Source organism: Arachis ipaensis, chromosome B6 (genome assembly GCF_059453495.1).
Source record: "Arachis ipaensis isolate K30076 ecotype BB chromosome B6, ASM5945349v1, whole genome shotgun sequence".
Lineage (NCBI taxonomy): Eukaryota > Viridiplantae > Streptophyta > Magnoliopsida > Fabales > Fabaceae > Arachis > Arachis ipaensis.
Window position 1 is genome coordinate 145039562 of NC_142441.1, and position 25869 is coordinate 145065430.

General features: G+C 32.9%; 3 protein-coding genes across 5 annotated transcripts; 2 read left to right on the forward strand and 1 right to left on the reverse strand.

Annotated features, from left to right (window-relative positions):
• Nucleotides 1-7634: 7634 nt before the first annotated feature.
• LOC107605125 (uncharacterized) lies at nucleotides 7635-10776 on the reverse strand. Of its 2 annotated transcripts, XR_015885797.1 has the most exons (3): nucleotides 9971-10776; nucleotides 8422-9805; nucleotides 7635-8196 (listed from the first exon to the last, which is right to left on the reverse strand). XR_015885797.1 is itself a non-coding variant. In XM_088489752.1 (2 exons), exons 1-2 carry the CDS (start codon nucleotides 10569-10571, stop codon nucleotides 8559-8561), a joined length of 1848 nt encoding a protein of 615 aa, XP_088345878.1. In that variant the 5' UTR covers nucleotides 10572-10712; the 3' UTR covers nucleotides 8277-8558. The 2 variants fall into 2 exon arrangements, 1 of the variants encoding a protein (XP_088345878.1); XM_088489752.1 differs by lacking the exon at nucleotides 7635-8196 and having other exon boundaries at nucleotides 8277-9805; nucleotides 9971-10712.
• Nucleotides 10777-15310: 4534 nt separating this feature from the next.
• LOC107605122 (polyphosphatidylinositol phosphatase) lies at nucleotides 15311-22918 on the forward strand. Of its 2 annotated transcripts, XM_016306878.3 has the most exons (9): nucleotides 15316-15452; nucleotides 17792-17893; nucleotides 18516-18675; nucleotides 18756-18878; nucleotides 19375-19580; nucleotides 20053-20196; nucleotides 20500-20717; nucleotides 21695-21953; nucleotides 22637-22918. In XM_016306878.3, the coding sequence occupies exons 3-9, from the start codon at nucleotides 18600-18602 to the stop codon at nucleotides 22763-22765; spliced, it is 1155 nt and encodes a 384-aa protein (XP_016162364.1). In that variant the 5' UTR covers nucleotides 15316-15452; nucleotides 17792-17893; nucleotides 18516-18599; the 3' UTR covers nucleotides 22766-22918. The 2 variants fall into 2 exon arrangements, with proteins under 2 accessions (XP_016162362.1, XP_016162364.1); XM_016306876.3 differs by lacking the exon at nucleotides 17792-17893 and having other exon boundaries at nucleotides 15311-15452.
• Nucleotides 15318-17767, forward strand: LOC148563041 (Ubiquitin carboxyl-terminal hydrolase family protein). The gene is made up of 2 exons (XM_088489753.1): nucleotides 15318-15452; nucleotides 16346-17767. The coding sequence occupies exon 2, from the start codon at nucleotides 16365-16367 to the stop codon at nucleotides 17487-17489; it is 1125 nt and encodes a 374-aa protein (XP_088345879.1). The 5' UTR covers nucleotides 15318-15452; nucleotides 16346-16364; the 3' UTR covers nucleotides 17490-17767.
• Nucleotides 22919-25869: the final 2951 nt, after the last annotated feature.

Sequence of the window (25869 nt, forward strand, 5' to 3'; positions counted from 1 at the left end):
GATAGTTTTAACTTAATCACCATCAAATATCGTTCAGTAAAATTTCAAGGAATTAACAAACTGTGTTTTGTGTTTATAATAGTGAGTAGTTGCTCATCGATGTTAAAGTTTCGACATAAATAAAATGGTAAATTCTATCATATTTTTTTATAAAGTAATATGTAATTTATTTTATGTGATGTATTATTTTTTAATTGGTTATTGAGTAGTTAACCATGGATAAACTATTTTATAATTAAATTAGTTTTTAAAATGGATAATTATGCAATTTTTTAAAGTATTAAAAATTAAAATTTGGCTTTTTTTTCTCAAATCATTTTCAGAAGATGTATCCTAACCCTCTTTAATGGCTTTCGGTCTTTCACTCTTCCCCCATTCCTTCATCTTCGTCGTGCCTCCCAAGTAGTACCACCTCGTTGATTGTAATCAAATTATAAGTCAACTGAATAACTAAAAAAATTGATAAGGAATTTAAAGAATGCAGAGAAGAGAGAAAATCAACCTATCCAAGCACGGCGAAGCATACTCTGGTCAGGAGTGACAAGAGCGATAGACGAGGACGCGACGATGAGAGACACACCGGAACAAAGAGATGCAATGACGCAGAGCAGGAGAGCCACAGACGCGACGGCACAGTGTTAGAGACGCACCGGAGCTAACGAGACGAATCAGGGGAGCTGGCAATTGTGACTTCTGGACTTCAGAAGAGGCTGACTGGTGAGGAAGAGTTGCTGAATGACATTGAGAGAAAACAAAAAAGAAGAAAATTTGAAAAATTAAAAAAAAAATAGTTTCTAATTTTTTTAATAAATTATACATTTACCCTTTTTAAAAATTTAATTACAATATAATCTATGATTAAGATAATAACTCAAATTAAAAATAAATATTCAAGTAAGATGTGACATATCATAAAAAATATTTTACATAATATTTTAAGAATGATGGGTAAAATTCACCAAATAAAATACAACTGATCATAAAATTTTTAGTATTATATTATGAAAAACAAATTTTAACATAAATTATTACAGAAAAATTATTGGTGTCAACACTTTTTCACCAATAAAATAGTTAATAATTGATAATTAAAAAAATAAACTAAAATTAAAAATAATAAAAACATAAAAAAATCAACTAAAAAAATATTTGAAAACAAAAAAAGTGAAACTAACTTAAAATATAAAATTTATAATTTAAAATTTAGGGTTACCGACAATGGAAATTGAGAGTGGTAGTACGTTGTTACCGGTGGTGAATAAAGTTGTAATGTTGAGAGAAAAAATAAAACATAATTTTAATAAAAATATGGCTTTTATTTTTGTTTTATTACTTTTTTTTTTTTGGTCAATTCATTAGGCTGCATTTTGAAGGGAGACAAAGACCAAGATTAAATTAAATTTTTATAATATATTTAGGATAAAGTGTATAAGATTACGATATATCCTAATATCCTATTTAGTTTAAGATAATATGAAAATGAAATAAAAATATTTACTAAAATATTTTTAAGATCTTAATTATTAAAAAAATATTATTAAATTTTTAATTTCTATTTTAAAAATTTTTAGTTTCTTATATTCTCATTTTTTAAAAATATTAAAATAATTGAAATTTTGTGTTTCAAAATTACCATTTTTGTTCTCTAACTACTAATCGCTAAAAATAAATACTACTTTCTTCTCCGAAATTAAATTATTGGTTGAATAAGGGTGGTTCTCTAATATTATTGTATTTTTTTTTTGTGAAATGCAAACTTTTGTCCATATGAATATATCCACCCACTTATTGACTTGGTTCTTTTCCTCCTTTAATTATGTAGTATTATAAAATTAATATTTTTTAGTCAAATATAAACAATAATACTTTCTATTTTACAATTAATGATGAGCTTAATTAATTTTATACGTATTTTAACCGTAAAAATTAACATCTAATTGTCATTTTACTTAGAACAAAGCTTTTTTTTTGTATTATCTATGGTATTTTTTAATTTGATCAACTAAAGACTATTAATAAAAAATGAATCATTTTAATTTTTTAATTAAAAATATAAAATATAATTTTTTATTTTTTAATATATTTTTATTTTATTTATAAAATATATGATAAAATATTACATTTTATTCTTTTAAATGAGAAAAAAATTAAGAGGATCTAATACTTTATTTACGGCACATTATTATCATTATCGTTATCATTATTTACTGCACAATATTTATCCGCCAATGGAGAAGCTAGCTTACACCTTAATAGTGGCAAAGAGTGGCGGTAGCAGTGGTGGCTAGTGCGAAATTTATAACCCACAAACTAACCGGCAATTGTATCGGGTCGTACCAAGTAGTACCTCAAGTGAATGAGGGTCGATCATACAAGAATTGATGGACTAAACAACAATGATGGAGTGATTTACTTAGTTAGGCAAGCAGAAAGGGTGTTTGGGCCTCAATTGCATTATACCGTAGATTCAGAAAATCAGAAAGCAAGCAGTAAATGAGTTGTGAAATATATGAGTAAAACAGTTAAGGTTTTAGATATGTTTATTTTTCGGATTAACTTTTCTTATCAACTACTTTAATCATGCAAAATTCAATTCATGACAAACTATATGTGACTAAACCCTAATTTTTTGGACCTTTTTAGTCTCCTCTAACCTTCATCAACTTCCAATTCCTTGGTCACTTGATTCCGATTAGAGGGTTAAGTTCAAAACTAGTTTATGTGCCACAGAAACCCTAATTATCCAAATATAAGAGGATTATATGTCGCGTATCCCGTTAAGTCTAGATAATTAGTGATTTAGGATAATTTGTTTTTAAGTTGTTGTTCAAGTGAGACTCTCTAGAGAACTACAATCGAGCCTGTTGTTCAAGCGAGACAATCCTCTAGAGATAACTCTCCCGAGATTCACAAGAACTCAAATAGAATAAGGGTCATACTTTCATTCCACCCAAATTCATAAGATGAAGAACGAAAACAAATTCTTGAAATTGAAATCAAAACAGTAATTAAAATAGAAGGGTAATAGTATTAATCCATACAATAAACAGAGCTCCTAACCTTAACAGTGGATGTTTAGTTGCTTATGGTTCAGAGAGAAAACAAGGATTCTAAAAAATTGTAAAGTGCGGAATGAGGTAAGAGAGAAGAAAAGTTGGGGAGAAGAAGAAAAACCCTAGGTCAATATCTCTTCTCCTTTTATATCTAATCCTAATTAATGTAAAATATATTTTCTAAAACTAAATAATATCTTTTCCTATTTGTAATTAAAATAAAGTTTTAATCAAAATTAAATAATATCTTCGTTGCTTGCTTTAGTTGGCGTGGGGACCATTGGTTGAGCTTAAACGGGCGCCTAACTTGAAAAATTTTAAGTTAGGTGCCACTATGGCAACGTGGCTTGGAGGCGTCCCTTTTGTCTTGGCGCCTAACTTCAGAATTCTGAAGTTAGGTGCCACCCTGGCAGCAAGTAGTTGAAGCTTTGTTCTTTCGGCGCCTAACTTGGGGAAAGCCAAGTTAGGCGCCAGTATGGCCGAGTATGCTGGAGAAGAAGTGTATACTATTATATATTATTGGAAAACTCTAGAAGTTAGCTTTCCAATGCCACTGAAATCATGTCAATTGTACCTTTGTAGCTCAAGTTATGTCTGTTGGAGTGCAAGGAGGTTAGGGTTGACAGCATCGTTCACTTTCTTCTCTTCTTCTACAAAAATTCTGTCAAATCCATCCGAATGCTACCTAAAATAAACAGAATTTGCACACAACTCAAAGTAGCATTCATAGTGACTAAAAAGTATTTAAATCTTAATTGAACTTAACAATTAAAATGCAAATTCACTAGGAAAAGATAGGAAAGATACTCACGCATTAGAGTGGTAGAGGGAGGAGTGACAGGAGAAAAAGGGAGTGGCAGAAGAAGATAGAGGAGGAAAGAGGGAAGAGGGAGGGAGAGAGAGGAAGAAACATTATTAGGGTTTAGGGTTAAAATTGAAATTTAAAAATTATTCAAGGATTAAAAAGAAAAAAAATTAGTGTCTTGTGTTTATGTCTTAGTGTCTCAATTTAAAGGTGGTACACAAATTTTATGTATTTATGTCCATCTATGTCCTACCGTGTCCATTAAATTTGTGTCTCATTCAACAAAACAGAGGACGTGTATCACCGTGTCCATGTCTTAGAAAGATATAGATAGCAACCAAACGCTGTCTATATCGCAGACACAGATACACATGAATACTTGTAGTCCGTTTAATTGTTAAGACACTAATAAAGAAACAAAAATACTATTTGTATGCCAAAATTAGCCACTAAAATCAGCCACCAATATATTTGTGTATAAATACATGTGTGATTTAATTTATTTTCAATGTGTATTTATATTCCAACATATATTTTATACTGATAGCTGATTTTGGTGTACATGTAGCATAACTCATAAAGAAAAGGGTAACTGGAGTAGATCTGGTAGTGGTGGGTAGTGGAGACAACTAAAACGAAGCATATCCAAGCGTGACACAAATGCCATGAAACCCGTGAGACAAAGACGGATTCTAGTAGAGGAGGGAAAGTTGGTAGAGGGAATAAGGAAGAGAGTGACTAGAGTAGGAAAAAAAAATGCAGTGGAACATGAAGACAAAGGCGACGGGGAGGACAAGTAACATGACTTGGAAGAAAAATTATTAACTTAGATTTGTTTATATTAATTTTAGTTTAGATTTATTGGTTCAAAATTTTTTTTTAGTTGTTACTGTGATCTGGGGAGAGAGAGTGGACATTCAAAAAGTTTAAAAATAAAAAAAATCATATCAGGTCTAACATTATTTTTAATAACTAATTAACATAAATATAATTAGCCTATTTAATCAATACATCATTTATATGTTACATAAGATAAAATATATTACATTTCACCTGCAACATGTCAAATTGTGTCTTTTTAACTACTCTCTTTTTAAATACTTGTCAATTATCATTATATCCTTTTGACAACACAAATATACACATATAGAAAAATCTTTTTTTTTATTTCATAGAATTCACCATATATGATACATGATATATGTATATTTTAATTTCAATTTTAATATTTTAATTTTAATTTTAATACAATTAAAAAATGTTATGTTATACATTTTAATTGTCAAATTAGTAATTAGTCATTGATATTGATAATGATATATAAAATAGATAGAGCGGTTGAAGGAATGAAAGAAATAGAGAAAGGAAGAGGGAGGAGGGGAGAACTCTTTAATTTTGGAGGGAAATATTTGATTTCAATTACAGCGAGAGAGTGACATGTGACACATTTTGGTTGTAAAATTAGTAAGAAAGAGAGAAAATTTTCTTAATTTTGGAGAAAAAATTTTAATTCTAATTATAATAAAAAAAAAGTGATATGTAGCATATTTTAGTTATAAAATTAGAGATATATAATATAATAGATAGATAATAGATATTATCATTATTATTATTATTATTTGTTCATGTTTTAACAATACGTGAAAAAAAAAAAAATCAAAACCAATAAATATGTAATTGGGTCGAATTGACTTTGGGATTGTTAGAATCAGAGTAACTCATAACTCTCTTACATTCATCTCAAGTTACTAGCGGTTGTGTTTTATCAAAATTTTTGTGATAAATTATTTTTTGGGTTAGTTTATTATTAACCTATACTACTAGGTTTGGACTTAGTCATGGGTCATAGCCTAATAATTCTAAAAGAATTTCTACATTATAATAAAAAAAAAAATATTACTCTTTTGTTTTTGTTCAGCTTTGGATTAAATCCTAAATTTTTAGAAAAAAAATATAACTCTATAAAAAAATGAGTCAAATACTCAAATGTGAAGGTATAAACTGCAGATAAACAATATAAACATATTTTGGTTGATATATTATCCTTATAAAATCTTTATTAAAAAAATTTAATCTACATTCCAAATATATATATATATGAATAAACGTTATTATCCTAAAATACACATAACCAAGTTAAATTTTCTTTAAATATATCTTTTGATATTCATTTCAAATAAAAAAGTATATTAGTATATTTTAGATATGATTTTTTTTATGATTTTACTATTATTTTAATTGTTTGCTCTCATTATTAGCCTTCAATATAATTTATTCAATTTATTTACTGATTTAACATTTCAGAATTTTTTAATATTGATTTTTATTGCTGTTGTTTTTTCTTCCTCAATCAATCATATATCATCATAACTAATGATTCTTGAGTGATATTTCTCAATTTTAATATTACAAAATTTGTATAAGATTACATTTATTTATATCTCATCCTCATTGTTTTTATGTATGTATATTATATTTTTTAAGAATATCTTCAAATAAGGAAAGTGAATCAAATACTAAAAAATTAAATATAACACTTGTTTTAAACCATACAAATTCTTCTATATATACCTACTATACTATAATAGTTGTTCAATACATTCTTATTATTTATTTTACTATTTTATTCTACATATTTTTCTTACTTGAATATTGAATATTGTTCATCATGTCTGATCAAGAGAAGAAATACGAGTGTGATCAATGTGATAAAAAGTTTTCAACTTCAAAAAATTTGCGCGCCCATAAGAGCAAGTCTCACAATCCAGTTACTTATAATCCAAGTAATTGTAGTATATGCAACAAATACTTCGAAATTCCATCATTGCTACAAGTTCATATGAAGGAAGAACATGCGTATTATACATTCTTGTGAATGTTAAGGTATTTGAAATAAGTCTATGAATTATATTGAATTTTAGAATAAGAATCAATATTTATGGTATTTTATTTATTACTTTACTAATAATTTTTTTAAAGAATTTAAATTAAAAATTGTTATCCTATTAATTAGGATTTTAGGGTTATAGTTTATCTTATATGAGTCTTGTTATGTACGTACGTATTTTTTTTTTATTTGTTAAGTTTGCATAATTATATTTGATTAATAAAAAAAATTAGAGTTTAAGGTCTAATCTATAAAAGTATTTTTTATTTCTTGTTAATATATGCTCAATATAAATTTTCACGGGTAATGTCTTTAATTTTATTTATCGTGATATGGCAATTCTTTGTAATTATTTTTATTAACAAAGTAAAATATTAATTAAAACTTTATGAATTTAAATAGTATACGTTTATCAAGTTTAAGGCTTATATATTGATTCACACTGTTAAATAATTAACCTTGTATGTAATATATGTTTATAAAAATGTTAAGTATATATAAAAAAATTAATCAGTAACTAATATATATTTGTATATATATTTTTTTATTTATTGTGATTTACATATTTAATATATATTTTATACAAATAATTAATTTTTAATAATTTTAACAATCTAACAGCTATTAAATTATGTTATATATTTTTTTAATTAAATAAAAAAATAATATCAACAAAACGGTGTCGGATTCTCCCACCAAGATCAACTACACTAATTAAATATTCCAAATATTATTTTAAAACATCAATAGATATATAATTTAATAAACTAAAATTATTTATATTTTTAAAACGTATATATATTACAACTTTTTCATGCGTATCTACGTCTCTGCGAATTAACTTATTACAAACAAAGGGATTGAGCTATAAAAATAGTTCTTTTGTCACATTCTTTTAATAATAATAGCTTAGCCTTAGAAAGAAAAATAAATAAACTACCAAAATATTTTCAAAACTTTAGTTGCTAAGAAAATTAATTTCAAAAGGTGAAAACGACAAAAAACACTCTTGGAAAAAAAATGTGACAAAATGACCAAATGTGAAATAAATACATCTATGTTAGCAGAAACAACTAGATAGCAAACATCAATGCTTAGAGCGGCAACTGCGAAGTTGACATGATCTTAAAACTTTCCACTTGTTTCCATTTCTTTTTCCTTCGGGATTATTTTTGTCTCCCGCCTAAATTTTTGCATTTTTGGGTGATTTCCTTATATATATATAACTTCCTCTCGCTGTTGTAAAAATATTGACAACTTTTAGTGTTGGGATGACAAAATGGTCCAACTTTCTTCATCGAAGCACCCTGCCTAAGATTGAATATTCCCACCATTCAGAACAAAATCATTGAAGACATGATCCTCTTTGGGCTAGTTTTGGTCACCATTTTGTTCTTCCTTATTGATATTCCTGCAATTCACTTGCTCCATATATTCTGCAGCCATGCGCTCTGCATCAGAACACCAAGGCTTTACACATAATTATATGAATTTGGATCCTCTCATTTTAAAAATGACCAAGACAAGTATCTTCACCATTTATTGTTTCTCATTTTAATTTCATTTTTCTGGAGCAATCGAATGAAAGGTAAAAATGCAAAGATGACAAGGTCACATTAGAATATCCAAATCCTAATTATATAGACATCTCTAAATCAGTTTACTTAACCACTTACTGCTGACTAATGCAGAGCAGATATTTTGCGTTTTGTTCTGGATATGTCCCTCATTATGTAATGTGGTTCAGTGCTCAGATGCGAACTGATTCTCATTCGCACAGTCAGTTTGGTTTTGCTCCCGGTTGATGACGAGATCAGATCACAGAAGATGTGCGTTTGGCACTTATCTTTCTCTCAATATCCTCTATCAAACCGTTCGCACTTGAGACATCATTTTCAGAAGAACATTTATACTTTTCGAGTTCTCGAGGGTCGTTACAGTTTTTCAACATATCAGAAAATGCTTGGGCCTTCTGAATTATAGAATTCCTTCTTGCACGCGCATCATTGTTGTCTTCGCTGTAAGTATTTGGGAAGCTGGTAGAATGGGGAATGGAAGACATCAAATTGCGAAGCTTTTGTGCCACTTCATTCATACCCTGTTTCTTTAACTCCGCATTCAGTCTCTGGAAAGTAAGGTACTGAGGAACTATACCCCTTCGTATCATGTCCTCGAATTCAGCAAAAGCCTCTTCCAACCTACGCATTTTGCATAGCAAATGAACTAACATGGTACTTGTAGCCAAGTCCATGTCCAATCCTTTATGTCTCATTTCCTTGCTAACTCGAACTGCCAAGTCTAACCTTTCCTCTTCACATAACATCTTCACCAAAAGATGGTATGTTAGCCGATCAGGCGTATAACCGGACTGGATGATCTTGGTATACAAGTTCATCCCTTCCTCAATCTTCCCGCATCTTGAGAAGTATCTAAAGAAGTAATTATAGGTGGTGGAGCTTGGAAGGAAACCCCTACTTATCATCATTTTAAGAATCTTACTAGCACCTACAAGATCTCCTGCCTTACAAAACCCCTTCACCAGAGAATTATATGTCGATTCGGTAGGGCCAATTTCTAAAACATGAAATCGTTCCATCATCCCCAAGGCCTCTTTAAATCTCCCAGCTTCTGCCAATGCATCAATTATCGGATTATACACTATTGCATTTGGTGCAATTCCTTCTTTGATCATGTCGCCAACCATCTCTAGCGCCTTTTCAACTCGACGCATTCTACAATACCCTTCGATAAGGGTACCATATGTCACAACAGTTGGTCTTACATTCTCCTTCTTCATCTCCTCCCAAAGTCTCTCACCGTGTTTGAGTTTCCTTGACCGAAACCATCCATTTAACATTATGTTATAAGCCCGAATCGAAGGAACCCAACCCTGGTTCATCTTCTTTCTTAGACATAAATACTCGTGAGCTGCCCTAACAGACCCTTCTTTGCAAAGTGAATCCAACAATATGTCAAATAAACTCAATTCTGACTCAGAATCTATAATTGAATTGTGCTTTCTTGCAAACTCAAATGTACGAATTGCAGGTTGCACCATACCTGAAAATTTTCATTCTTTTAAGTTAAAATTAAACCATTTCTCTATACTTTCCTAAGAGTTAAAATTCTCACTCGCAAACTATCAACATTATTATCTTATTCTTTCATAGATTCAGATTGAAACGTACGAAAACATAAACGGAAAATATTCGGGTTTTTTTTAACCTGCACGTGCATAGCGTCGAATCATGATACTGAAGGTGGCAACGGAAACCAAAGCTTCTCCCTCGTCGTTTCCATCATCGATGTGATGAAGAATCAGCGTCCAAGCGGAGTCAAACTCCCTGGACTTAGCGAGAGCGTTGACCACAGCGTCGAACAGCTTCGAATTAGGTCTGAACCCGGGTTGCTTCTCGGCCCACAGGAACAGCGAGTGAAGCAGCTTGGGCGACGAACCGAAACGGTCAAACATGGCGAGCAGTAGCTCTGAACCCGGTTCAATCCCGGAGCGATCCAGTTCCGCATGGAGGAGCGGTCCGGGAGAGATTGAAGAGTCGGCGAATATATCGACAATTGCGGAGAAATCGCGCGTTGAGAAATTGGAGTGGGGTTGGGGTTCGGAGGATTGGGGTTTGGGATTGGGAGGGTGTTGAGGGATTGGGAGGGTTGGCCATTTAATGAGGGGGTTTCCGCGAAGGGAGAGCCAGGAAGAAGAGAAGCGGTGGTGGTGATGAAGAAGGGAGAATGAGAATGTAGGAGTGGGTTTTTGTTTGAGTGTGAAAAGTAAGGGAGATAGTGAGTGACGAAGAGGGTTGTGGAAGAGCATTTGGTTTGGAATGTTGGGAGCGGCTGGAAAGGAATTGAAACAGGGGAAGAGGGAAAGTGGCAATGGAGCTGGCGGACGAGTGACGGAGGCGGCTCAAGTCAAATTCTCAAAGGAACGAACGGTTTCATTTCTTCCGTTCATAGAGAGTGCTTGAGATAGAAGCAAAAGCTCTTTCAAGGATTCATATTGTTTATCTGGCTTCTATATTTGATTTAGGTTGGTATTGTGTAGATTTATTATTCTTCTTCTTTTAATTTACGAACGGTAGACTATTTTCAATCAAATTTTCTTTATTGAAAAAATATTATAATGCAAAAAAAAAAAAAAATCACTTAGTGAAAATGCAGAGATGGGAGTTTTTAAAATGCCATTATTTATTCATATTTATGACACACCGAATTTTCTCTTCCAAAATTGTGTCTAGAATACTTAACTTTCTACCCAAGAGATGCAATTTCGTTATGAACGAGACTTTTTTTTATATAATTTGCCTAAAGGATTTGACTTTTTCTTCTCTGTATAATTTGGTCCATAACAAAATTCAGTAGGTGTAATCTTAGTACTTCAGTATTTTTGTGTGTGTGTTTTTGTTTGTTTTTTGTTTTTTGGCATTAGAACTGTGAAATTCATCGATGGACAATGAAGTATGAACATTAGCAGGAACAGGTGGAAATAAAATAGAGAAGAAATTTTTATGCCCGAGAATTGGAAGGGAGGCAGTGACCGACACGAGCACTGAATTAAGTTTTATATTATATTTAATGTAAAAGTTATAAAATTAAATTAAGATTTATTTATTATATTAAGATTATAAAATAAATTTTTTTTATTAAATATATAAAAAATTTAAGTTTTAAACGTATTTATTTTATATTTATTAAATAAAAATATTTAAATTTTTTACTAATAATAAATTTATTATGTATTTTTAGGGTAGATGTTAGTTAAATTCATATTATATATATATATATATATATATATATATATATGACATGTGAAATGATTAAAAAACATATATGAAAAATCAACTAATAAGGACAATTAAGTAAATTTATGAATTTTGAAAATTAGTGGGGACGGGGTGGATCTCCGCTTAGGTTCTCACGCTTGCTTCAGAAGGATTTGGTCTCCCGTCTCTATCTTTGTAAGAAAAAATTTTCACAGTCAGATTTTTATTCGGAACAGTCTCCGCAAGATTCCCCACGTCTCAGAAAGTTTTGGCATTCCTACTTAGTAGCTTTCTTTTTCTATTCTCTTTTGGCAATTTCTCTTTCTCTTCTAGCAGTTTTTGTTCTTTCTTTCTTAGCAGTTTTTCTTTTTTCACATTGTGTTGTTCTATTGTGTCGCACGCTCTTTTCCTTTCTCACACGCTCTCTTTGTCGCGCTCTCTCCACGCTGTATCGCCTTGTTCGAATGCTGTCATGCCGTGCTTTCTCTAGTTCTCTCGAGCTACAATTTTGTGGCGTGTTGTGCTACTTCTGTTGGACTGTGCCGTCGCGTTTGGGTCCGCCGTGTTGCTTCTGTTTTCTGCTGTGCTCGTCGCGTCGTCTTAGTTCCAGTTTTGCGCCGCCTCAATCTCTCCCGCTATTCTTCTCTTTTTTTATTCTAATGTTAAAATCTCTTTGTTATGAGTTGGTGATTTTGATTTTGATATATATTGATAAATTTGATTTTGATATATGTTGACAAGATTGTTGTTGTTTTTGGAATTATTATTGTTGTTGTGGTAAAATTTGGTGATGACAAAGATGTGGTGATTATGCTTCAATGATGATAGAGGTGTGATGGTGGGGTGAGAGATGTGATAGAGTTGGGAGTGAAGGGTAGACTTAGAATATGAAATTTTGAATGAGGATATTTTAGGAATAAAATATTATTTAAATTTCAGTCCCCATCTCTTGTGTCCTTATATTTTAGAAGTACTGAAAGAACTGAAATTTTAAGGATAGAGACTAAAATTTTAGTTCCAGCCACCAAAGAAAATACTGAATTCTTCTAGTACCTCTTACCAAATGCTACCAAATTGGTACCCAAAAGATTCTGGCGCTGAAAAAATGGTACTTGACTTTTGTTATTGACAAAATAGTTCTCGAAAGATTTTAAAATTTGACAAAATCACCCCTAACATGAAAAGATGACGTCACAGTGAACGAAAAATACTAACGTGGCCGTTGGAAGAGAGCTCCGACGGTGGCAGAGAGCTCCGGCGACGTTAAAAAGCACCACCAACCCCTCCTCCTCCTCCTCCTTCCCACCACCAACCCATTATTCTTCTTCTTCTTCAGTGCCAGCAAAAGAGGACGCATGCGAAGAAAAGGTTGAAGAGCTGGTCGAGCCGGCACCTTCTTAACCGCGATGCTGGAGAGTGTGGGGTGCGAGGTAGCAGAGGCGGGAGGCTTCGAGGTCATCATAGATTCCAGTAACGCCACACTCTTCACGTGGTTTTTGTCGTAATCGGAAAAGGAGAAGAGAGACAAGTGTTGGTGCTGTTGTGGCTTAGGGATTGGAGAGTTGTAGTTGTGGAAGAGAGGGAAAGAAGAGGGTTTGGAGATATAGTTGGTGGTGGTGGAAGTGGCGCGCAGCAGTTGATGCGAGAGGAGAACAGAGATTCGAAAGTGAAGAACGGCCATGAGAAAACGTGTCACCCTCCTCCATTACGCCACAGTGGGTCGTACTCTCTTGCGTCGCCGTCGCATGCGTCCTGCCTCCCTCGCCAGTGTCGGAGAAGAAGAAGAAGAAGAAGAAGAAGAAGAAGAAGAAGAAGAAGAAGAAGAAGAATGGGATGGTGGTGGGAAGGAAGAGTAGGAGGAGGAGGAGGAGGAGGAGGGGGAGGAGGGATTAGTGGTGGTTTTAACGTCGCCGGAGCTCTCTACCACCGTCAAAGCTCTCTTCCGACAGCCACGTTAGTATTTTCCGTTCAAGGTGACGTCATCTTTTCATGTTAGGGGTGATTTTGTCAAATTTTAAAAGCTTTTGGGGATTATTTTGTCAATAACAAAAGTCAGATACTATTTTGTTAGTGCCAAAATCTTTCTGGTATCGATTTGATATTTACCTCGTTAATTTTAATTAGGTGTATTTAAAATTTTTATACCTATATTTAATCGTTGGGTAACATGTTAGGATAAATAATTATTTTTTATATTAACGACAATAAAAATACGAATAAATTTTAAGTATTTGATTTTGATTTAACATTAGATCCATTTTTGAAATGATACTCGTACTTTAATTTAGTCAACAAAATTTTAATTTATTCAATTTAATTTTTAGTTTAGTATTTTAATTTATAATTGATTTTTGACCTTATTTTTATTATAAAATTGTTAATCACATGCTGAGATGGATCGACAATAATTTCTCTAAAATTTTTAATGATTATATAAAATAAGGGTTAATATTTAAATTAGTTCTAAAAAGATAATACCTTTTTAAATTTATCTCTAAAATTCTTTTTAATCAAATTGATCCATTAAAGATTAAAATTTAATCATATTTATTCTTGAACTCACATTTTTCATCAAGTATTAATGATGTAAAATGTTAAGTGTTGTGGTCCAGCCCAACTGGCCTCGTGGCCAACCCGGTTCAGCATGCGCCCTCACCCGACCCGGATGGCCGGTCTATGGGCATCACACGCCCGGACCTTGACCCGGGTACCTCTCATCCAGGGAGCCAGCTATCTGACAGCTGGAGCAAGGAAGGATCCAGAAATGTGGGTCTGCCCTCTTGGGACCCACCCCACTGACAAGATATAAAGGGGGAGGACCCTACCCTCCCCCAAGGTACGCTACCATCATTTTTACTATTCTCATAGTCGCCTGCAAACTCTCTGACTTAGACGTCGGAGTGTCTTTGCAGGTGGCACCCCTCACTTCTCGAAGAGTTCAGAAGGTCACCGGTCCGTGTGCAGACTCAAACCCAAGCTGGTTCCCCCCACTTCACCCGAAGCACCACTCCAATCTGTCCGGAATTCCGAGCAACCGAACATTAACTGATAGTATATATGACCCTTAACACGTCTAATTGGACATTGGTCAAATATGTTTTTAAAAATTTATCAATTTAATCGCTAAATCATATCCAGAATAGAGTTTATGTAATTGGAAAAAATGACTAAATTAATAAATTTTTATAAACATATTTAATCAATGTCTAATTAGACATGGTAGATAATACATATGTTTTTTTTCCAAAGTTACAAGTGAAACTCGAACTGGAGAGATGATGTCATTTGAGTTATAGTTCGTTGACTAGATAATAATATATATGTTGTCGAGCAACGTTTAACAACATTAATTTTTAAAGAAAATTATTAAGAAAGTGACTGAACGACAAATATGATTAAATTTTAATTTTTAAATGACTAATTTAATTAAAAAATATTTTAAAAACGAATTAAAAAAATATTTTAGTAATTATAATTATAATTGAATCACGAATTATAAATTAGAATCGTATTGAATAAATTGAAAATTTTAAAATTAGGCAAATTAAGTATTAAAATGTTTGATTAAAAAAATGTTACGCTACGCATACCAGATTAGAAAATTATCAAGAAAATCACCTGACACCTCTGTGCCACAAGCCCACAACCCATTTCCGATTCACTTACCAGTCTTCCAAATCCCTAATCTTCCCTAACACCGAACGGCAGCCCACTTCTTTGTCCAGAATCACTCCCACCTCTTCACTGAGGCTGCTGCTATGTCTTCTCTCTTCACCGTTGCTGCAGCTATGTAATGTCTCTCCAGCGAGGCTGCAACCTGTGACCTCATCGCCGATCTGCTCCCCTCCGGTATTATGCGCCTCTCTCCGTCGCTGTTGTGCTCTCTGCTCACCCAGTCTCGGTCACTTCCTCTGTACTCTCTCTCGCCGCCGGTCAGATCTCTTCGCCGATCTCCTCTCTTCTAGTTTGAACTTTTCATTCTTGCTTGGTGATCAATTTTTGGTTGTTGAGGAAGCTTAGAAAAATAGAAATATGGAATGTTTGCATTTGCTGTGATGTGTGAACTTCGAATTTGATCTCTGTCTTCTTTGCATTTGTAAAATATAAGTGACTAATTGACTTTGGCCTTGAGTTACATTTTGGCAATTCATGTGATTTCAGTTCACACTGCAATTGCTGTCCTATGCCGTTGTGTCAGTGATATTGCCTAAGGCAGTCCACAATTGGAAGCATTCTATATGAAGTCTGGACCCTTTTTTTTTTTAAATCTGTACTTTGGAATTTTCGCGTTGTGTATTTTTGGTGAACAGAGTAAGGAAAGTATCTCGTCTCTGTTTGCTGCATTGGGAAGGTGATGTTGTGGTGTTGCTAACTGTGATACTGAATATTTTATCGTGTAACCTACTTGTAATAGAATCCGTCCTAGATTCAAATGTTTCAACTACACATATGACCCTTACGGCTTGACTTGGTCTCTCCCTTCACCGGTTGCAATTTTCCTATAATTTGAGAATTCTTCTGTAGGTTATGTTTACACAATTTGAGTAGATTAGGGTATCACAAGACTTACACGTTGTTGCTTTAACTGAACATAGTTGACAAAAACAATTAAGTGTTATTCCAGTGGGTGGTGCGGGTTACATGGATTAGGCAATGCTATAGCATTCTATTAAAATAGAACATAGTTGAATGGCACAAAAGTTTGTGCTGGACGTTTTGTTCTTTGGTCAACTTTATATTGTGTTAAAGTTTTTGAGTTTAGCTGTGTAAGTTTTGAAGTCTATTGAAGAATTGGACCCTGGTGACAGAGTGTTTTACTTTACAGGGTAGTGAGCTGGTCATTCATGGCTCTCCCCTCCAAACTTCCTCGTCAGTTCATCCTTGTTAGGACTTTTGTGAATGCAAAGGTCAAATGGGTTCGGGACTTGTATCTTGATAATGCAATCCTTAAAGAGAAAGATCTTAAACAGGTCGTTTCCTTCAAGAATGAAATAGTTTCATCTACTTCCAAATCCCTCTCCTTATACAATGCTTCTCTGTTGAAAGATCCCCTTAACCTTTCCATGACAACCACCAAATTTATAGACAAGTATCATTGTATTTTCATGCAATTCCAACCAGATCGTGGCTTCCCTCCACATGTTAAGCTCACACCTCATGCTTTATGCCTACACAAAGAAGAAATGGATATCTACAATTGTCCCATTAACCGTGTAGACTTTGTTCATAGGATTGCAAGGCTTCTGATGCTTGCTGGTATGGGAAAATTGCCACTTTATGTAATTGATAAGCTAAAATGGGATCTGGGTCTTCCTCATGATTATGTTAAGACTCTTTTGGCCGATTACCCTGATTATTTTGATGTTTGTAGCATCGAAGATCCATCATCCGGAAAAGAAATGCTTGCTTTAGAGCTTGTTTCTTGGAGAAAAGAGCTCTCTGTCTCTGACTTGGAGAAGAGGGCAATGAGCTTGGACTATTGTGGAGACAAAAGAAGACATGATATTTCATTTCCCATGTTTTATCCAAAAGGTTTTGATCTTGAAAAGAGAGTGAAGAGTTGGGTTGAGAATTGGCAAAAATTACCTTATATTTCCCCATATGAAGATGCATTTCATCTTGATCTAAGTAGTGACCTGGCAGAGAAGTGGATAGTGGCAATTTTGCATGAGTTGCTCTGTCTTCTAGTGTCAAAGAAGACAGAGCGAGGGAACTTACTTTGTTATGGAGAGTGTTTGGGGTTGGACTCAAGATTTAAGAAGGCTTTGGTTCATCACCCTGGCATATTTTACATTTCCAATAAGATTAGGACTCAGACAGTTGTGCTTAGGGAAGCTTATAGAAAGGATGTCTTGATTAGGAAGCATCCATTAATGGGTATGAGATTTAGGTACATTCACCTCATGACTAAGACTCAGAAACATCATAGACAAGTTGAGTTGAAGGATAATTCACAGATTGAAGCTTAGCTATTGAATCTAAAGTAGTCATTGATTGCAATTTGCAAATTTGCACTTCACTTGGCTGTGATTGTAGCAGGAAAGTTAAATGTAGTTGGTGTAAGGATTGGCTGCTTTTGTATCCTATGATTATTGCAATTAAGTTTCTTGGCAATTTAAGGCCTTCCTTTCAACACCCCATCAAGTACGAATATAAAAGATGTGTTCCTATGAAAGATGTTGCTTTCAACTTTGAGTTCAGTTGTATAAACTTTATGTTCTTAATATTTATACATTTTTCTAAATATGTAAATCTTGCAATTTTGCATTAGTTGACACTAATTCTACACCAGTCACAAACTTGTAATGAAGAGCAAGTTGGGTAGGGTATCAAATGCTCATGGAACATATGGTAACTTTCTTTGCAGTTTCAGGTTGGTTTTAAATTTCAACCATTCAAAATGCCTTGTTAAGATTTGTTCTTTTGAAAGACATTGATTTCCAGTTCAGGATCAACTTGCATGGATTTGACTTCTATAATATTTATGCAACTTTAGTTGACACTAATACTACAATAAACAAGTGTTACTTTGAACACCCCATCAAATGTTTGGAACTTAGGAGACCTGATTTTAAGTTTCTTTGCAATTTCAGTGTTGCTACCAACACCCAATCAAATGTTCAATAGTAATTTCTTGTTCTTTTTGGTTATCACATGAAGACAGCGTAGTCATTTTAAACTAGCAAAAGGCTTTTGCTATTCTGGTGGAGCTAACTGAAGTAATTCACTTGTTATTTGCCCATGATATTTTTCAAAATTTGTTAAATCACACATTTTTCATATGCATTTTTCTTTCAGCGAAACCCTTCCTTGGACTCCCACATACCAGGACCCTTATAGCACCAAACTGCCCTCTATTATTTTTCTCTTTTATTTGGGTGGTTGAACTGCATGCCTTTTTAATGAAAAAAATTGATTTACTTCTTTTTCCCCTCCATCTACATTTTGTTTTCGTGTCAAGCGTGATCCTGAATTCTTTTTTATCATTTATGCAGCTGAGACGCAAGTGGTTGCGGGACCTATCTTAGTTTCTTCCTTGTTCCTGTTTCCGTTAAAATTGTATTCTACATCTATCGGGCATGAAAAGGATGAGGGGATGGCACCGTTTTCTTTTTGGTCTTCCTCTAATTTTATTGCTTACTCATCTATTTTCTGGTGGGTAATACCTTCTTTCCTTTTTATTAGTCTTTCTGCTTTCAAGTGTGCTTTATAAGTAAACTTCATGCTTTTTTCAGTGAAGGAGTTGCAGCAGAGTTCACAAACGATGGAACCTCCCGAGAAACTTAATAAAAAATTTGATCATCTGGTTCTTGGTCCTGCGGCTGGACAAGGCTTATCTAATCGATTGCAATGCCAAGGTATCTACGTTTATTTGTCTCATTTCCTTATATGCTTTGATTCAAAAACATGTAACTCCATATATGTCTGTCTTGGAACTTATATTATCTAGAATAGGGCTACTTGTAAAATCTACTTGTGAATTGGGTATTGAAATGCAAAATTGTATGTATACTTCACATGGTACTTGGATTTTAGACCATTGGCCAAATGATTTTTTTAAATAGCAGTTTATCAGGTAGTAGCCAATTTGTAATTATATTGTTTTGGATAGATCCATGTCTGTCATGAAATCTCTCCCCAAGGTTGACTTTTCCATCAGAGACAAATGAATCACTTTTACGGTTTAATGATATATGTAATGATATCTGGATAATTACAATTTCCTTTTGCTGATTTTTTTATGTTTACAAGTCAAGATTATATTCACTACTTTCATATCATTTATTAACTTGGTTACATTACTTCAGATGTTCATAATTCTAGTGTTGTCTTTTACATGTTAACAATTTACAGGAACAAAGGCTCTTAACAGAACACATGGTTCTAACGGAAGATCATCTTTGGAGGATAGTGTTGCATTTGTCACTGTTTTTACAATTTATAATTCCTCAGTCAATACTGCAGATGATAAAGCAATAAAAACAGAAGTTGGCAGTGCTTCATATAATAAGGTTGAGAGGTCAATGGCCGTGCTGAATGCCTTCATTAACTTCATTAAGGTAATTATTGAATAAAACTTTACTTCACTGTATCAAAAGAAATTTATTGTTTTTGCTTATTGTGGCCTGTACATTATCTGTTACCTAGCAGATTGATGAAGTCCTTCATCTTTTTCTATAATTTTATACTTTTGGAGTTCATTAAATGGAACTAATACTAGGAGTGAGCTTGGAAGATGAATCATAATGTAACTTTGTAGCTTGAAAGATTAAATAGTGCCTAGACAATCCTATAATTCTTTGATCTAGCCTTTCTGACTTTTTATGTCTGATTTGTTCTAACCATCAAGCAAAAGTCATGCTATGTTGCATACTTTTTTCTTCGATCTACTTATATCAAAGGTTGATCAAAATATTTGGGCGTCTAACTTATTGAAGTGTATTGTTATTGTCATTTTCCTTTAAGCATATATTGCGATACAACTATATTAGGAATAATTTCTTCAACGTTTGGTATGGATGACATCTGCAGGTGGCAATGCCCCGGAGCAATGTGATTATTCTCACGGATCCGAAGTCTGACTTCTCAGTACAGAGAAGCCAAGTTACCCTTTATCCTATACAAGGTGAATATTCACGAGACAAATTGATGCTCCAAAGGATCAGGTCTTATATTGTAAGATCACGTTGCTGTATAGAAAATATTTTGAATAAAACTAGTTGATCATCTGTATGAGTTTATTTTGAACATTTCTCCTTATGTGTCTTTGTAATCTAATTAAAATTATTACTTTATAAATTTGCCAGTGGCTGCAATCTCATGCACAAAAATAGACCAATGGTTCTGTTATCTTTGTCATTCTTTCTGTTTGATATTCCAATTATATAGTCACATCATACTGTTCTTTTGTCATTTAACATAATAAGAATTTATGATGTAGCTCTTAAGGGTAAGATATTGTCTTTTCCTTCTTTACAGGCCTTTTTGGATTCACGGCATAAGATGCTTTCTCAGAGGCCAGGGAATATCACTCACTACATCTTCACCGATTCTGATATGGCAGTGGTTGATGATTTAGGGCAGATTTTTCATGACCATCCGAATTTTGACTTGGCTCTAACATTTAGGAACAACAAGGGACAACCGATAAATTCGGGATTCATTGCAGTCAGGGGTACTCCTGATGCAATTTTAAGGTAAACAAATTGGACTGTATGTGATTTTCATTTAACTACATTTACTTCATATATAACCTCCATGCTTTATTCCACATAACGGGGTTGCTTGTATGGATCAAATGATACCCTTTTAGTTCTTTTATTAAAAATCAAATATTTAATAAATCATGACCAATCTTGTCTCTATAGTTTCACTTTAATTGCAAAAATAAAGAATTTCCAGTAGATCGTTTGTCTGTTGAACTCACAATACATGTCCTGTAACACATCTCTTGGTAGTTTCAGGTTTTCTCAAACATGAAAAACACTGGTATTGTTTTTGTTTTGGACATGGTTTCCATAAACTGTTGGTGTAATTAGGTTCACACTAAATAAATCATATAGCGCCTCTTGTTTATGATGATTTATTTTCTCTTTGACTACATTAGACTTGTTAAGGAGAAACTCCTATAAAAGCTTAAGCGGTTAGATGAACGTTTAAAGATCTGACTCAATTCTGCTAAAACATTTGTTCGGAGATTGCTTATGAATGATTCCTATGAAGAATTAATCAAACTTAAACTCTACCATTTATGCTAGCATTCTGCTGTTTTCATTAATGCTACCGAAGTCATTTTAAAAGATGGAAAATAGTGAGGACTGAGGAGTTTTGATATTACATGTAAAAGTTTATACCAGCAAATACTTTTGATATGCTTCTTTCCCCCCTTGCAAGTTAATTAATAGTACCATCAATTTCATGATATGCTTTGATATTACATGTAAAAGTTTATACCAGCAAATACTTTTGATATGCTTCTTACCCCCCTTGCAAGTTAATTAATACTTTTGATATGCTTCTTTCCCCCCTTGCAAGTTAATTAATAGTACCATCAATTTCATGATCTTCTATTTTCTCATTGTTTTGCTGATCATTTTTCTTCCATTTGCATGTTTGAAAATCAGTAGCTCTTCCATTTTCCTAATTCCTCCCTCTAATTTCATAATATATGAAGGGCAAAGCTTTTTCTACAAGATGTTTTGAGAGTTTACCGCATGGAATACATGAAAGCTTCACGGATGCTTGGAGATCAGTTGGCGCTTGCTTCGGTTGTGAAGTCCAAACCTCAATTTGATGCCAACAGGTTTTCCAAAACTGTTGCTTTCACCGAAGACATTCGCGGTACTAAAGTATTGTTCTTACCTTGTGCCATGTACAATTGGACTCCGCCAGAGGGTGCTGGACAGTTTCGTGGCATGCCATTGGACGTCAAGGTATATTTCAGACTTAAATGTGCTTTGTATATTTCGAGTTCGAAACAGCTTATAATCAATGTTTCTTGAGACGGCCATTGAAAAGAGTTAAGCACCACTTTGAGCCCCAAAAGATTAAAATGCCATTATTTTAGAGACTCAGAAAGATGTTATATTCTCATGTGTTATCAGAATGGTTAATATAGTAATTAGTCCTTAAAATGTCTTTTCATTAATACTTTTTAAAAAAAAATAACAAGTCTTTTGGGGGTTGATTTGTAGATCCTTTAAGGATCAAGCTGGTGGTTCACCCCGCCCCCGTCTCTTTTTTTTCCCAGAATAAATCACCATTTTAATCCTTGTATGATTCGGTATCCTTAAAAATTGATAATTATCACTAGGTACGCAAAAGATTATGTTAACAGTTAAATTAGCCCTCAGAATTTTAGTTTGCTAACAAATCGGTTCTCACTTTGGTCGATTTGTCAAGTTAAATCGATCTTTCGAGTTTCGAGTACCATGAGAGAGTAGTGAACTAATATTTTGTGAGTCAAAATGGTAATTTACTGGGGAAAAGGAAAGATATTTTTTATCTACCATTTCGGTGATGTATCTGAATGCACTTCATTTGGTGTTTTAGAAAAATATCTACATTGTCTTGTGAGATTTTAACCCTAATTTATCCCTGTGTTTATGATTCGCAGGTTGTTCATTTTAAAGGATCAAGAAAACGATTAATGCTCGAGTCTTGGAATTTTTATTCCTCTTCTCTTGATATCCCAGATATGTTGTGCCTCATTTTAGCAAGCGGAAGAACAAAATACGATTTTTGAAAAGTGTTTACTTGTAAAATGTTCTTGGGAGTGCAAATACCCAATTGAAAAATATTTTTGTTCATATAAATCAGACGATTTGTTATGAATCATGTCAGATTGTCAGTATTCAATCCATTTATGTTTCTATCACTTTTCATCAACTTATTTAGAGTCTTTTTATATGTCTCTGCTCTTAACTATCATATTATCATTTCATTTTATTTATCTTCTTGATGTTGTCCTAATCTTTTTCAATATGGTCAAATAACCTAAGGTGAGATTTTACTATCTTTTTAATAATAGACATCACTTTAACTTTTTTTTTTTATATCCACTAAATATTTTGTGGAAAAACAATTATTCGTACTCATAAATTTTACGAACATTAATAAAAATACTCATCAAACAAGGAAATTAATGTTATACCCATGAAAATAGGTTGTGTGACAAAAGCATTCAAATTTTAATTTTTTGTTGATTTATGGATAATTTGAAAATTTTATTAAAAAGACATCAAAATGTTAGGTTTTTATATTTTTGTCACATAAAATCTATCTTTTATAAGTATAACGTTAATTTTTTGTTTAATGGATATTTTTGTCAGCGTTCGTAAAGTTTATAGGTACAAATAGTTATTTTTTTCTTATTTTTATCTCTTCAAGTATTAGTATTTATCTTTTGAAGCACCCACTAAATTTATGTTTTTATGTTCATTTTCATACCTAATATTTTGTCCCATACAAGATATTTGTCCCATACAAGATAATTGATCCAATAGTAGAGCGAAAAAATTTAACCTTGATTTTTAAAAGTAGTCATCTTTAAAGTAGTTATTGACACTATTTTTTTTTGTCTAACATTACTTACTGTTAAATGAGTATTTTTTTTTGTTGGTGACTTTTAAAAGTTGTTTGGTGACTAAATGAGTATTTGTTTAGTTATATTAAAAAACCACTTCCTTTTATTTTAGAGAAAATTTTACTCCTTTTTTAAAGAGATACTAAAATGACACTTTTATTTTTTTCTCTCTATTTATAAAAAGTATATTTTTTTTCGTATAATTTGTAAAAACCTCTTCTTTAATTCATTTGAAATTTTTTGTATTAACTATAGTCAACTTTATTTATTTTTTAAGAAAAATAAATTATTTTTTTACAAAAATACCCTTTATCAAAAATTTAATTTTTTATAATTAAATTTTGTTTACCAAAATATCTTTTAACAAATTATTTTTCTAGTGGCTAAATTACATTTTTACGAAAATATTCTTCAAAATATTTTTTAATGATTAAATTATTTTTTACTAAGATACCTTTTAATAATTTTTTAGTTACTAAATTATAATTTAACCAAAAATTTTTTAACAACAATTTTTTTGCATGTTTTACTGTTAATATCATGATATCAATGCATATTATTAAACATGGTTTTGCAAGTTTGGTTTAATATTTTTTTTTCTATTAGTCTCAGGAAGAATTTTTTAATTTAATGTAAAATTAATATGCATTGACATCATAATTTAATCATTACAAAATATTTTGAAGGATATTTTAATAAAAATATAATTTAATCATTAGAAAAATAATTTGTTAAATGATATTTTGGTATACAAAATTTAATCACAAAAAATAAAATTTTTGTTACAAGATATTTTTGTAAAATATAATTTATTTTTTAAAAAAAATAGATAAAGTTGACATTAGTTAACACAAAATTTTAAATAAGTTAAAGAGGAGATTTTTTAAAAAAATTATAAGAAAAAAAATATATTTTATAAATAGAAAAAATTTGAGTGTCATTTTAGCATCTCTTAGAAAAAGGGAGTGAAATTTTTTCTTTATTTTATGATACATACTAATAATAGTAGTTGTAGTAGTTTGTTTATTATTTTTTCATGGTATCTCTCTCGACAAGCCAAAGGATAATTCGTTTTATCGAAGACCAATTAAATATTGTATATATAAAGTGAAATTTAAACTCTGGATATTTGATTAAGGAGACAAGTGAGCTAATCATTCCATCAACAACTTAGTTAATAGATTACGTTATTATTAGACATTAAGTTGAAAATGTATATAAAGTTTTATTTTAAAAAAGAAGAAGATATGAGCCCATCTACCAAAACCACGATACAAATCAATATAGTTGGCCCATTCTTTATTGGCCAGCCAGGTAGTACGCCCACAGTGAGTTTCAGTGTCATTTGTTAACAAACAAAATTTTACTTGAGATGATAAGAATAATAATTAATGGGATAAGTACGATTTTGGTCCTAACGTTGAGGGCCAGAATCAAAATCGTCCTTCTTGTAATTTTCGACTTAAAATCGTCATTAAAGTTTTTTTTTGTATTAAAATCGTCCTTTTTAATAAATTTTTTTGTTTTATTCCTAAACTACCCCTATTCCTATTTTAATAATAAAAATTATAAAATTAAAAAAAAAAAAAACGCGTAAAAACGCGTTGGGGGGTGGAAGAAGAAAAGGGTATACGAAGGGGGAGGGGAGGGGAAGGGAAGAGGGGAAGGGGGAATGGGGACGGCGCCGGGGAGGGTCCGTGGTCGCCGCCGTGATCTCGTCGTCGCTGCCGCCTCCTCCAGAACTCTGATGATGATGACGATGAAGGGGGAAGGGAAGCCGCCGTCCCGCCGCCGCAGTCTCGCCGTCCCGCCGCTGCCTCTCTTTTGTCCAGATCTCTTCTTTGTGCTTTGAATTTCTGATTTGGCTTTGTGTTTCTCTGTTTTGAGTTTGTTAATTTGTTACTTGAGTTTCTGTTTCTCCGTTTCTGTTTCTGTTTGGGGGTGGGGGGAAGGGGAGGCGGGGATGGGGGGAGGGGGTGGGAGTGGGGTGCTGGGAAGGGAAGACGGGGAGGGGGGTGACGCGGGGTGGGAGTGGGGGGGTGCTGGGAAGGGAAGACAGGGGATGGGGGTGACGCGGGGTGGGGGTAGGGGTGCTGGGAAGGGGAGACAGAGAGGGGGGGTGACGCAGGGTGGGGGTGGGGGTGCTGGGAAGGGAAGACGGGAAGGGGGACGGCGGCAGCGTTGGTGGTGGTATTGGTGGTAGTATTGGTGGTGCTGGTGGTGGTGTATGTTGGTGTTGGTGGAGGTTGTGGTGTTGGTGGTGG